This window comes from Cyprinodon tularosa, unplaced genomic scaffold (genome assembly GCF_016077235.1).
Source record: "Cyprinodon tularosa strain WSP-4 unplaced genomic scaffold, ASM1607723v1 ctg1, whole genome shotgun sequence".
NCBI classification, from domain to species: domain Eukaryota; kingdom Metazoa; phylum Chordata; class Actinopteri; order Cyprinodontiformes; family Cyprinodontidae; genus Cyprinodon; species Cyprinodon tularosa.
Genome location: NW_024037781.1, coordinates 1,600,322 through 1,615,576, shown reverse-complemented (window position 1 = coordinate 1,615,576; position 15,255 = coordinate 1,600,322). Strand labels below are relative to the sequence as shown.

At 37.1% G+C, this 15,255-nt stretch overlaps 1 protein-coding gene across 2 annotated transcripts in view; it reads left to right on the top strand.

Annotated features, from left to right (window-relative positions):
* The first annotated feature begins 2,648 nt into the window (after nucleotides 1-2,648).
* The window catches only part of appa (amyloid beta (A4) precursor protein a), a 28,249-nt gene continuing 15,642 nt past the window's right edge, over nucleotides 2,649-15,255 (top strand). For both annotated transcript variants that reach the window (XM_038282491.1, XM_038282418.1), the window contains exon 1: nucleotides 2,649-2,814. In XM_038282491.1, coding sequence (XP_038138419.1) covers nucleotides 2,755-2,814 — 60 coding nt within the window. In that variant the 5' untranslated portion in view covers nucleotides 2,649-2,754. The remainder of the gene's footprint in view (nucleotides 2,815-15,255) is intronic.

Below are 15,255 nucleotides of genomic sequence, written 5' to 3'. Positions count from 1 at the left end.
TTTGGGTTTATGCGCTATTTTTAATAACGCGGGGTATAAATAAACAGATGTTTATTTTAAACTGAAAGTGATTTTTAACTGTGAATTGATGGGGCTTCACCCTTATAAATGTCAGGTAAATATTTGTTTATTTTACTATTTACTGCATTGTAAATTAAAGATGTGTTTTTAAATGCAGACAAAGGATGTATACTCTGGTTATTTACCCTAGGATATGATTTAATTTTTGATTTATTTAAACATATTTAGATTAACATTAAAAATGACTTACAATAAAACGACGACTTAATCATCTTGGATCATCTTTGGTTGGAGGAAAGGTCGGCTTTGGCTCTAACTGCAGCTCTGTGAGCCTGCAAGGTTTGTTTTAGATGGGGGTTACTCATTTTAGATTTGGAGCTGGATGGTTTAATGGCGGTTTTAGACAGGGGGGCAACAGGGGCCCATGTCCCTATATAACAGGGTTCTATTGGCCCCTGCTATGGTACCTGTGCTTGAAACATACACTAAAAAGGGTTTTTCAATGATTGCAGACATTTTTTCACAAATTAAGTACATTGACACACACATTTTTATTGTGGAATCAAATGAGTTATGTTAAAAATAAGATAAAATTTAAATCCCTTTATTTTCCCACATGGGGGAAAATTTACTATCTGCATTTTAACCCATCCCTTGTGGCACCCGGGGAGCAGTGTGGGCTAAGGACCCAGAGGGCAAGCTGTGGAGATCAAACTGGGTACTTGCAACCTTCTCAGAGCACAAACGCACTGCCCTAACCACTAGATCAACACTCCCCTCAACTATATCTTTAAGTGAATCATATCTAATTATCCTGTTATAAGGGCAAAAATGCACATTCCTTTGGGAGACCTACTCGAATTAAAGGTAAATGTAATTCTAATTATATAGACCAATATTTGCAGTGTAATACTGAATTGATTTTTTATGATGATGTGCTGATGGAAGAGACTAAATGGACCAATTTGCTATTTCACCTGTACAATTTACATTTAGAAATTAAAGTCACCTTTAAACTGCAGCTATAGGATCACAGTTTTCGGGAGTCTGCAACCTTGGTATTATGGCTCCCTTAGTATACAAAACAATTTGATCTTGCCCTGTTTTTTTGATTTTGTGTGTGTGTGTTTGTGTACCTGTCTAGCCCTCAGGGTGAGGACCATTTTCCAATTTCACCATCAAATTGAGGACCAGTTGTTGCAAAGGGACGACATTTTGCCATTCCCCACATGCTATTTTGCTAATGGTTAGGTTTAGAGCTAAGGTGTCAATTGGTTAGGGTTAGGATGAGGTATGCATTGGTAATGGTTACATTTAGGGTTAGGGCATAGAAAGGGTTGAAAATGACTGAAAATCAATGGAAGTCAATGGGGGTCAACACATGGTCCTCAATATGATGTTAGAAAGATTATGGGTGTGTGTTTTATTTCTTTGTTCCGTGCCCCCCTTGTAAATTACATCTTGAACTGCCATTGTTTAAGGGGGAAACAAACTATCTTTAAAAAAGGCATCTTCGCATTATATAGTCCTTTATATAAACATTAAAGATCTCTAATCATTTACCTAAGTGATGTCACCAGAGGCGTGATGGTAATCATTTGGGAGGGTGTATTATATTAAGGTGGCTTTCAAAAAAAAAAAAAAAACTAAATAAATAAATAAATAATCTGTACATTACATGATGTTCTAGAGATAATAAAGTAATCCTAAAAAATTTTTCATTGACTTTACAACACAATCTGGTTAGTACGGAAGAGGATTTGGGCCACTGAAAAAAAATAAAAAAAATTTAACTGATTTTAAAATATTATTTCAGTTTAATATGGGAAAAAAGTCAGAATTCTGACTGTAATCTCAGGATTCTCCCTTTTTTCTCAGAATTTTGACTTTTCCTCTGAATTCTAACTGAATTCTGACAGCTAACAAACATGTTAGCATCAACCTGTAGCCATGTCTGTTTAAGAGACTAGCTGTATTGTTTTAATCACCTTCTGCTCCTTTATTAATGAAATAACATGTAAGAAGTTGCCTTAATTTCGTCATTTCTCACCAATGTGTTACTGGCCCTCCCAAACAATTCCCATCTTTGTCAGTGAAGCTGAGTGCTCCCACTACTCTTCCTTCATGTTGCCCATCTACATTAAGATCCAAAATTCTGAGATTAAAGTCAGAATTCTGAGGAAAAAAAAATCTAAATTCTGAGATTAAAGTCAGAATTCTGAGATTAAAGTCAGAATTCTGAGATTAGAGTCAGGATTCTGAGATTTAAAGTCAGAATTCTGAGATTAAAGTCAGAATTCTTTTTTAAAAACTCAGAATTCTGAGATTAAAATCAGAATTCTGACTTTTTTCTCATATTATTCTGAAATAAAATTAAAAAATCAGTTAACTTTTTTTGTTTTTTTCAATGGCCCTAATCGTCTTCCGTAGGTTAGTCCGTATAACATGCTTATAAATTAATTGTTAAGACGTAAAAATAAATAAAAATAAAACAGTGTCTATGTACCAAAATAATAATAATAAAAAAAGTGAGCTAGAGAATGATGATATTGTGAGCATGAAAGGCTGCGTTAATCCCACTCTGCTGCGGTCAGGTGATCCGATCCTAGCAGCTGTGCAGCTTCAGGCTTCCCATCAGACAGCGGGAGTCACCGGTGGAGAGCACACCGACGCATACGTTACAGACCGTCAGGAGAAAAACGCTGCTTAGGAGCGTTGCTTTCACAAAGCGACATGGGAGACCGAGTGGCTTTATTGCTGCTGGCTGCGGTGGCCTCGGCTCTAGCTGTAGAGGTAAGGAATTTTCGTCTTAAAAAGCTTTTTTCAGGAATATTGTTTTGCTGCCATCTCAGTTAAGCTAGCATCTAGTAACTAAAAATCAGACCGGAAGTGAGTATTTTTTTTTTTTTTTTAGTTAATGCTAAATGTCATTAAAGTCAAATAAATAACATTAAATATTTTATATATTTTTGTATTAAAATAGGGAAAATAGTTTAATTTTCTCTATTCACTCGAGTGCTTGAGGGTTTAATCGAACAACGTCCTTCGTGGTTGTTTTACGCTGAAAGTTTAACCGGAAGTTTGGGAAAAAATATTGAAACCAGTGGTTCTAATGCTATGGAAAAGAGGGCAAAAATAGAGGAATTATATTATATGTGTGTATAACTGTTGTTTAAAAAAACAGCTAATGACACATGATGTATTTGTGCGTTTTGTCGTCGTTGTGCGACGGTTAATTTGGTCCAAGCAGTGCGTTAAAACCCCCTTTCCATCTTCATCACCCTTCCCCGCTGTTTTCTGCTTTAAAACAGCCTTTTTTTGTATTTACGGAATATTAAAGTGTCAGAGTAGCCACCTTTATAACGATAAGAAGAAACAAATAAACGCTGTGGTCACACAGTTGCGTTTTTCTGTTCGTTTCCCCAGCGAATGAACGCGTATTGTCTCATTTTTCCATATCCTGAGGGCTCATATGGGAGTGAGTGTTGATATTTTATTAGGAAATAAGACAACGTTGTGTAGCTAGTTGTATTTCACTGAACCCCTGCTTCGTGATACAGCTCAGACTTTAAGAAATGAGGACGTAAAAAGGACTTTTATTTTGGGAAACACATATCATAGACACCCCTCGTCAGGTTCAGTCACTCGGGTAGAGAATGGAGAGGTAAGATGGCGGCGGTGCACTGCACCATTTATGGAGGCTCTGGAAGCCAACAGGACATTTAAACATCACGTTTCCCTTTATTCCCCTCTTTCTCACGCATTATTTGCAGTTTATCAAATGAGACGTTTAATTTAACTCAGCAGGATGTTTTCAACCACAGAGCTGCTCGTGAAAAAAAAAGAAAAATCACTGCCCATGTATTTTTAAGCTTTTTTTGCAGAGTATTGCAATAAAGATTCATATCTATCACATGTGACGTCATTTGAATGTGGACCAATTTTGGCTGAACATCTTTTTTTTTATTAAAACATGTTTAAAGAATACTACACAGTCATTAGTGCTTATTTATATGTATTTATCAAGACCAGAAAAATGGATACTATTTATTGCGATTAATAATAAATGCTTCATAGAAGGAAAAAAAAAAAAACAGTATTTATATGTTTAACCGAGACCCAAAAAAATCAGCTTTGAGCAACAAGGTGTTTGTTTAGATTTTATTTTCCAAATAAAAACCTTAAGGTTTTTCCTCAAGATCAAGATAGTTTTTTCCCATGGTTATATGGAACCTGGGCCTTAAAAAAACATTTTGTATCAATGTAGATTATTAGAAACTGGGATTTACACAGTAAAAAGTTATTTGTGTAGATATACTTAACTGCAGCCCATATTATAAAAAAAATAATTATCATTATTGCTCATCAACTGAAGCTCTAATGATGACTGGTAATGGCTGATGGTTATATATATATTTTAATTTAATACAATTATAGGGACTAGGGTTGTCAAAAGTATCGATATTTAAAAAAGTATTGATACTGAAAAGTTGTATCCGGATACAATACTCATTTTCAAAAGTATCGATACAGTACTACCACCAGTGGCACCTAAACAGTCATTCATCTTATGCGCTGATTAGAGGAAAATGCACTTTCTGAACACTGTGTGATTGAATAATTCTGTGCACTTTTCGGTTTCAGGCTTTTTTCTGTAACAGATGCAGCTGCTGAGAATGATTTTTGTTTTTTAACTGGTTTGGCTAGTGTCATTGTTATGTATGTAAAGCATAGCCAAGGAAGGAACACAAACAGAAAAAAATTCTGTTGGATTTTGGAGTCTTTGTTTTTATCCTTGTGGTATCGAAAATGACATCGAGTATCGAATATTTTACTTCGTATTGGTATTGAGTTGAAAAGTTTAGTATCTAAACCGAACACAAACATTTGCAGACCTGTCCCTAAGACGAAACAAATTCATGCAGTAAGGTATAAACATAGAAATCACAAACAAATTTACGGAAGTTGTGCAAAATTGTTCAAATTTTCACAGGTTTGAATGGATTTGAGTAATTTTTATACTTTGTTGTTGAACTGTTTCAGGTCAGTGAGGTTTTTTTAAATCGGGCAGGTATGGTTGTCTAGATCTGAGGCCATTTAACTGAATTAGCTTTGGGTTTTTTTTTTTTTTTTTGTAGAAAAAAGAATGAATGTGGCAGTTCAGTGTTTGCACAAACTGTTCTTAACATAGTTTTATTTTGTATTTAGTAATCAAGTTTTTAATTAAAAGCTAAATAAGAATCTGATATCAGACGGACATGTTGATATAAAAATTTACAGTTTTCATCAGCATTATAAAGCAGAAAAAATATATTATTTGGATTGATTTGTTTAGTTTTTCTTATTTGTTTGCATTTTTGCTGTTTCTTTTTTTTTTTCAGCATTATTAAACTACATTAAACATAAGAAGGGTTGAAGTGTTTTTTAGAGTTGTGTCAACAACAACTAAAGATATGTAACATCATGACTGGTTGTAAAAGATAAGCTTAAAAACAGACCGTGTCTGTTTGCTAATTGGTGTGGTATCAATTAACTGGATTGAATTGCATTAAAGCTTATAAATAAATTTACTGGTCTATTACACTGTGTAACTACTTGTTGGCTATTTTGACTCATGGCCGAGGTGAAATGAGGACACTGATTACTCCACTGTTTCCTCCTGTAATCAGTGGGTTTGAAATGAGTAGGTTTCAGCATATGCTTTGTGCATCGAACAAATCTGAGGTCAGTTCAGATAGTCTGCGCTTTTTTTGAAATCCGGGGTTTACATTCGTGACTTCAAAGGAAGCGGTGATACAGTGTGATTAGCTGCTTAAATGCTCAGAGTTAATTTGAACAAGATTGGCTCTGAGTTGAAAGGAGATGTTGAAAGCTTTTGATCCTGTTGGGGCTTGATTCTTGCCTTCGTGACTGCTATCCAGTACACACGAAATCACCCTGGCTTAAATATACAAGTGAAGGAAGCTGCTTTTCCTGCACAGTGAGGCTGTGGGGCGTGGGAGCAGGATGACGGCCTTTGTGTTTTTGTAAGCATTTGGGAAATGCCTCTTGGATGGTGCACAGTCGTTTGCGTGTGGACTGCAGTCTTTCAACCTGGGGCAGACCAGCCTTCTCTTATTAGAAGGGCCTAATTCCATTATGACTGCCGGCGCTGCCAGTGTTTCTCTCTCTGGCAGCTTCTCTGTTGCTCACGCTGCAGTTTTTAGGTCTGTGAAGAAGAAATCCACTTCACACCAGAATATCTCATATAGCTGTTGAGATTTTTAACAGCAAGGAAAACCTTTTGACTGGTTTAGAAATGAGAAATTAATATGTTATAGTTTATTAATTGGAATGATCAGTTAAACATATTTGGGCTATTAGGGTTATTTTCTAAAGGTTTTGAGTTGTTATACATGAAGACAATATGATTTCAATGACTACAGCTGCTTCTCTAATTATTTAACTTCGTTAATTTAGAAAAACTGGCTCCATCCACACACGTGATGTTCCATTTTTAAAGTCAGCTATTTCGGGTGACATAATTTCGCAAGCATTAAAAAAAAAGTAAATTGACCTAATTGTTGCTGAGTTGTCAGGCTTTGGGTCTATTATGTTTGACCATCATTTATTTTGTGTTCATTATTGGACTGCTTTTTGATCTCTGCTCTGAAACAACCTCGTTATATTTGTATGAGCCATATGGGCAGGTTGGACAAATGTCTCACTCGCTGCTGGATTCTTGTCATCAGTGCCATTTTAAAACTGTGTCCTGCTATTTTGGCTAGTTGGCTAGTATGTGCGGAGTGGCAGTTTTTTTTTTTTTTGCTTTATATCTTACCCTTTTGGGAAGAAAAAGCCGATGTTTCATACCAACCAAATGTTACTTTATCCTTACCTTTGGGGAACTGTGTATTGTCTTTGACAACTACCGTAAGATATATATATAGTTGTTGTTTTGGTTTTTTTACATTTCCTTTAATTTACTGGTTCCTTTAGGACTAGGGAATGGAAATAACTTGTTTGAAACAATCTTGGTGTAATTTCAATGGATCCCTGCCCAGTTCAGGAAGTACACAGATGTCAGAGAAGTGTGAGGCATTCCAAGCTAAAGTGAGCTGTATCTATGGAGCACTTGATACTAAAGTAAGAATAGTTGTCTGGAATGTGAATGTTTGTTATAGTAGAGGTTTTTAATGAGAAAATATTTTAACTTTAGGGTAATCATTACAGCAATGTTTAGAAATACATATTGATTTTGTCCTAGTTCCAGGTATTATTCAGTTCTTCATGGTATAAGTGGCACTAAATGTTGGCTGTTTTTTCTTTCATTTTCTCCATTAAAACACCTTCCCCAATTAAGCACCATTAACCCTTCAGTTAACACATATACTGGTATAAATTCGGCCTTGTTTTTGTCGTCATGGTAACCAGGAGAAGACTGACTAGCGAACATTCCTTTAGATCCGTCCAGCCATCGTTCCCGCCTGTATGCTCGCCGTGTGTTTGTGTTCTCCCCTCTTTTGAAAGCACGTTAGGAATCCAGCAGTGCTGATGTTGCTGGTTAGAGTCCTGCTTTGTGCTCCCGATAAATGGGAGATATAAAGAATGAGAAGGTGAATCAGAAGACTATAAATCTATATATAAATCTATAAATCAGTGGTCTAACTTTCTGGCCCTTTTAGGTTTTCAGCTATAGGTCAAGGTCTTCTCATATCTGATCAAATCCCTCCTCCAGGGTAGAAGTGTTCATTTTATGCAGTGGTTATATCAGTCTGTATCAGGAGTTCACCAAAAAGTCTCCGTTTTCATTTACTGCTGCTGAGTAAGCAGCTGTTGGTCTACAGCAGGAGTAATAACTTAAAGAACAAACCCTCCTCCTGTTCAGATGCTGTGCAGCAGGAGCAGAACATCTAGTCCTTAGTTTATCTTCAAGGACTTTATATCTAATTATTCACTCCCCAAAGCCTTGATCTGACAGCGATTACCTTCCTCTGCTCATGGAGGCATCAGATTTGCTGTGGCATCACATTCAGAGCTGCACTGTGTCATATGTTACAGTAACATGCGAGTTAATATTTACATGGTGGATCTTACCTGGCTTATCTTGTTAGCAAGTGATGTTTAAAATGAGGACTTGGTTACAAGGTATTGGTGTGTAATGGAAGATGGTTTATGAGATTAGTACACAGTAATTACACCTCCCCACATTCTGTTATACTAGAGTAATGTGGTCATTATTATTAATCAGACATGACTAAAGCTAATGCAACAAATGTGGTTTGTTGTGAAATTCAAGCTATTTAAAATGTTAGGGTTAATGGAAAAATACCTTTGGCATAAAAGGGGGAAAAGGGTAATCTCTTGTATAAATTAGCCAGTAAATTCCTTTCTATATTTATATATTAAAACTAAGAGCTAAGCTCAGTTATTCTTACTCTTGTCAACTTTTGTGAAAATGCATCTTTTATTTTATTTATTTTTACAAACATTGTCCTTCTGATTGGAGGAAGTATGATAAAGTTCAGACCTGATGAAACTGAAAGAACATCTAAAGGAGAACTGAATATTAGGGGGATGGCAAGATGGCCTATAAACCTTAAAACTCCTTTGAATTTCTGACCCTGGTAGGGTACGGAAGGAACTATGGACCAAATATGGCTCTGGAGCCACAGACTGGTTAAAAAATTGTAGGCTTTACGTCCATAAAGACATTTTAACTTTATTTTCCTGCCTGCTTTTTAACTGAATTCAGATATTAAATATTTTCTCATATCCAAATTTTAATAAGTTACATTTAAAACATAGATTTTAATTCAGACTACTCTTATGCTGCCTCCTACAAGTGTCCAGGTTTTATTAAATTTATATTTGACGTTAACTGTTTCTTAATCTTATACGTATTGTTTCTTTATGAAACAAAACATCCACAACATTTCTTAAGATGAAGGCCTTGAAAAAAGATCCCTTAGTCTCTTCTGAAACTGACTATCTATCCTAATCACGTCAGTGTGCATTCATTTCCTTGCAGAAATGATGTAATCTTTGCATGCTTCTCCCCTCATTGTCCCAGGTTTCAGTGTTGCCATAGCACCATAGCCTTCCCCAGGTGCCTGGACTATAATTAGGCCGCTCAGTGTTAGTCTCTGTTACTTCCCTCACTCTTTTATTTTTTGCCATGTCTTCATCATCCTCACCATTTTCCTTTTAAAAGCTTTTTTAAAAATGCATTTTAATATAATTCCTGTCAGCAGAACATTCATTAATATCACCCATCTTCAATCAGCTTTTAGAATATAAGATTTGGTTTAACGGTTGAGCTACACATACAGTACTAGCTGGAAAGACGATTAGTCTGAAAAGATGCAGTGGGAATCTTGATCTCGTCCGACTGTATGTAGATCCACTTCCTGTTTGAGTTTCCGTTTCAAAGCGGACATCCGCCTTTTGTGCTACAAATAGAAATAAATCTATGTGTACACTTGCAGATCTTTAGAGTAATTTGGTGGAAAATCCCTCTTTGAGTGGGACAGATTTTAATTTCTTTAATACGATTGTGGTTTGATTTTTAGATTTTTGTTATGTAGCAGTCCTTAAGGGCATTCGGTATTATTTGATGCAAATTTTACCTTTTTAGAAGTTATGAAAAGTTAAATGAAATTTGGAAATGGATTTTCTCATCAGCATTTCTTATTGCATGTGAAATTGATTGTCAATCAGTGTTGCTTCCTAAGTAGACAGTTTAATTTCACAGAAGTTTGATTTGATTGAGGTTATATCACATTGTTTACGTGTTCCCTTTATTTATTTTTAAAGCAGTGTGTTTCAAGTCTGATGTCAACAAAATTCTTAAAAAAGTTGAGGAAAATAACCTTGCTATTTTCATGTAAAGGTGTAAGAATTGAACTTATTATTGCCAACAAGATGTAATGTACAACAAATCTAAGTATTTCAAGCTATGTGCTTTCAAATACACATAGCTAAAATGTCAGATAAAATGTCCAACTCTGGAGGTTTTAAATCTGATAACGTCTCACATGGTGAATGATTCAATGATTACACCTAACCTTTTATCTAAGGCCAATAAACCCCTGCATGCCCCCTGACACATCCACAAACACAGCTAACCCACTTCTGTCTCCAGAGCAAACTACCTAGATGATGAAATGGTGGCCCCTAGGTGACTAAGATAATGGCATTGCCTCAGGTTGTTACACTGATGACTGGGGGAGGTTGTAACAGTGATGGTGAGAGAAACAAGTAGACCAAGAGTCCCTTTTTTGTCAAAATGTTTTAAGCGTCCAGTAGTTCCAAATGTGATTCCTTAATCTGCTAATCAGATTGAACAGATTGGTTTAAGACGTTTATTCTATCAGAAGCTGACAGGATATAAAGCTTTATTGCATTGGATATAAAAAGCTATTTTATATCAAATCGGTAGCATTTTAAAGGAAGAGGAAAGCCATCCGCCCACACTGGTGTTTTGGAGACTCAGAAGGAAACCTTTCATCTTGTCCATTTGACCTGCGTGAGACAGAATAAGTGAAGAGATCAATATGTCTCTCAGACGGTTTGAGAAATATTGATTGACAAAACGCCTGGCCTCATAATTCAGTCTGTCTCGATTTAAACATTTTGGATCATAAAAGCAGAAACAAAGCAGACTTCATCTAGTGTGTTTGTAATTCTTTCCAAAGATTCAGGATAAATCTTTATTTCTAGAAAGTTAAACCCCTTGGTCTACACACAAGATCATCTGAGAGAAATCCAGTATGGGTAACAGCCTGACTGATGAGGTTATTTTAAAATTGCTTCACTGATTTTATCTGTTCTGTCCTGTTCATTTAGGCCCCATTTGTCCTAATTAATTCCGCTGTCATGTACCCTCTTAAGGAAAGTAAACAAATTAGCAAAGTGAAGCATCAGCCGTCTGGCCTTCCTCTTGCTAACACTATAAAAGGTTGATTAATAACTTAAAGGAAAACAGTGTAGGTGTATTACATCCCATAAAATCCTCGTCATGAACGCTGCACCTATGCACAAAGTCTCTGGGCTCTTTCTGGATGCTACCGCCTCATCCTAACAGCTGGCCCTGACTTGGCGGACGCCGATTTCTATAAAAGATGTGCGTGCCGAAGAGAGAATTGTGTTCATGTTTGTGTGTGTCAGGTTTTTGTCTCTCTAGGGAGTCTCCCTTTGGGATAAGAGCCGATTTATACACCCCGCCCACACACACACACCCTGTTTATCCCTCCCTCCAGCCGCCGCCACCCTTACCCAACTCCCCACAGCAGTCCTGGGCCGTTCAGATAAGACTATGCAATTAATCGCTTCAGGACCAGCACCCATCGGGGACACTTCAAAGAGTGGTGCACACTAGAATACCCGGTGCGTGAGGCTGTAAAGGGGGTGTGTAAAAATAGATTTATTCGCCTTTGGCATGCTTGTGATGTCATATTTCTTGATTTCTGACACCCCCCATTTAGATGTAACGGGAAATAAATCCTACTTCTTTCCTCTTTTTTCTTTTTTTCCTTTTAAGGCAGCTGATCGCATCAGAGAATCCAGCTTTTCTTTTTTACGTGAACGTGGCATTGCATGTTATGCAAGGTTTCAGGCAATGACTTTCAGATGGAAATGCTAGGATAATTAGCATGAAGAAGATGAGGAAGAAGAATGACAAGGGAAAATTCTTTCTACTTAAATCAAAATGCAGTTGTTGCTGAGGTCAAATGTATTTGCACTCCCCACAATAATAACGACTTTGTGTTCCAGTGGTGAAGAATAATCTCTCAAAGCCATTGCATGACAACACGTCACATGTGTTTAAGACTCAGCTGAGTGGGATTTAGGCCATGAATCCAAACAGTGACCTGAAATGTGGATAAAGTCTCTTTTTATGCCTTTTTTTTCTCGTTCTGTAATTAAATTGCAGGTATTTCATGAAAAGTGTTTTCAAAGCTGAGTGGACATGAACCACTCCAGCAAATTGCACCAGTAAATCCACTTTAATCGTTCTATTATGTTAAACTCCAGTGTCATTGTTTTATATTCTTTTTTGTTTTCTTGCAAATATGGGATTTAAACAGTTTTGCTGTCCTTAAAAAAGTGTTCATGACCCTTAAAGCGTTTTTAAAAACACTATGTGTGGGTTTAAGCAGCTTTATGTGCCTGGGGTTTGATTCCACAGTCTTGGTGACAGCATTTGCCGCCTTTGCCTGGATTTATCCAAGGCAATAAATGAGATGGCTATTATGCCAGATTGAGAGCAAACAGGGATGTTTCTCCTGAACAGACCGTGGTCCTAATCCACAGAGCTTAGATTATAGAGTCCTTCCTTCCATGCAGGAGGAGCAACCATGAGGCTACTACAGACTGTGAGCCTGGAGTGGTGGTTTATGGCACAATAATGCTTTTATACCTATTGTGGTTTAGCATTTCTCTGCCCATCTGTCCTCCATCCAGGATCCATTTCCACCAAATCTAAAAATATAATCAGCTTCTTCTTCACTTATAGCTTTTTTTTACTCATTTGGAAACAAATATATATTTAAGTTTTGACCTAGGTTTGTTTTCTTCCACTCCTCTGATTAGAAAAGTCCCTGACCTTATCCCTGACCCCAAAAGGCTTATTGTCTAACTCCTCTGCCCTCCAATCTCTTGCTATTGTAGCTGCGTTTCTGTCTCGTGCTCCTACCTTTTGTCGTCAACCCCTGCCTGTGATTTATCGGCTTGCAGCCAAGGCTTGACGGCTTCCCCGGCCCCTCCCTCCCTTCTGGCTTTCTGTGACAGAGGAGAGGTCGAGAGGCTGAAGAGTCTGACCGGGAAGGCTTGCATTTGCCAGCCAAATGAAGGTGACCACGAATATCAATGTCAGCAAGCAGCTGGTAGGAAACTGATTTACCTACACTTGCTGAGACAAAGCAGAGAGATTAACTCTTATAATGTGGTCAAAATAAAACCAAAGACACTTTAAAATATATTAATTATCTGCTGTCTCTTTTTAGAGAATAATTCCTTTAAAAGACAATTTCGTCTTCTCGCTAAGACGCAGTCTCTACCAGATGGCACTGTGGGAACAGACCTTTAAATAATCCCGTGGTGCCGCAGATGGCTTGGTGTTAAGAGTAATGGCCGTCAGTGTTAGAATTTGTGTGATCAGAAGGGGTGCTTTGGCCAATGGGGGGGTTTTACAGCCTTGTTTTGGGATTTTCTGCAGCATGCAGCTCATGTTGAACTATAACGGGGGGATGAAGTTTGAAGATGCATCATCGGTCCACACTAATGAAACTCAATCTAGTGGTATGAGAGTGTGTTCTTATCTGCATTCAGCCACCGTAAATAAATTGTAAAATGGGATTATATTGATTCACTGTGGTCACAAATGTGCCTGGCTGATCTTGATGTCCACTGATTATTTTACATTCAACCTAACCTGTTGCTATTGATGTAAATTTAATCTATTTAGATCCTGCAGCAATATATATTTTGTGTAGAATCTCCAATATGCTGTTTTTAAAGCTTTATATAAGGAGCAGAGTAAATTGATTATAGAAATTGGATTTTAAACACGATTTGTAAACGGGAGTCTGTTTGCGTTGTTCCCAGGGAAAGTAGATCCTTGCCTTCACTAACCTTCCCAGAGGAATGACAGGAATGTTGAAATCCAGCATTTTCCTATGTAAAATGAAAGTACGCCCAATTCCTCGTCTTCTCAGTGTCACTTCTATGCTTGGTATGAGACAAACTGATTTGATCTGTATGTGGAAATACACCTTATATATATATGGATATAAATTCTAGGTTTTTATATAAGGAAAACAAAGCATGCACTTCTGCTGACTGTCTTGCAAGGTGCAGTGACAGTATTTGCAGATGATGAAGCTTGTAATGTCAGTTTTAGAGTTCAAGATGTTACCATGTAATTCCCATATCTTCTTTATGATGCCTATTAAAAAAAACAATAAGTTATACCAATACTATGCTAAATAGTCCAATGATGACATGACTAGCCTAAGCTTTCCTGCCTCTTCGCCATCATCACACCCCCCTACCACTTTCTCTGAGCTTGAACCTTGTTGCCATCAGGTGTAAACAGGAATGCACAATTGGCATCCAATATAAACCTTGGTAGATACAGCATGCCGGTTGTCCTTTTGTAATTGTTTTTTCATAGATTAATGCTGCTATTCTCTATAATGTGCAGCTCTATGTTGATTTGATCTCCTTCGTGCTTTGTTTGTTTCTTTTTTTTTTTTTTTTTTTTTTGATAATCGAATAAATGAATCTGTTCTGTTGCATATTATTGCAAAACTATCTTGGATTATAAGCAGATTAATTCCATTCATTAAAAATAAACTTGATATTAAACATTATGCAGGTTTTTTTTTTTTTTTTTCTTTAGCATTTACCCCATGCAAGCTATCTGTTTTGCTTCGCTTGTGTTCTTTGGGTGCAATCTGGTGAATATAGAGCAGCTCCTCAGAGTGCCGTAATCCTCAGATGATGCCAGACACATAAATGCAACAAATAAAAAACATTGAAGTTAATCTTTGCACTGATGCACCAGGTATACGGCTGCTAAATGCATCCAGAGATTTGAGGTTTTGGCCTTAAATTGAATCCAAATCGATGTCCCACACCAGCTATTCTCTTTGCGAAGGGGACTTCAGGCTCTTGGCTGCTGGAAGAGAATCAAGTCTGCAGGGCAAAATATGCAATCCATCTCACAAAACAACATTTTTTTGCCTGCCAGGACCTTCAAACCATTAACAAGATTAGGGAGCGTACAATGGCAAAATTCCCTGTCCTTTCTCCCTCTGTCTCCGTCTGTTTTCGCCCCCTCCCTCCCATTTTCCCTCCCATTTTGTTCTAGCTCATTTGACAGTACAATGCAGACATTCAGGGGTTTGTCTGCACCTTCCTCTGAGGGGAGTCTCTAAACAAAACCTTTTTCTTTATGCTGTAATGGCTGCAGCAGCTCACATAAGCAGAGGTACAAATCACCACACAGGGATCACATCTTACAGAGAAATTACTACATTCATGTAAAAGATGGCCTTTTGTATTCCACATGGGCTATTTCTCATTGGCAAGGCAAGTTTTATTTGTCTGGCAAAATTAGCACAAAGACGACTCCAAAGTGCTTTATGATTCAAACAATAAAAAAGATGGAAAATAAAAGATTAGAATAAAGATAAAAACGGGAAGTAAAGCGGATAACAGTTGGACTACAAACTTAAGCAAATTTTACCT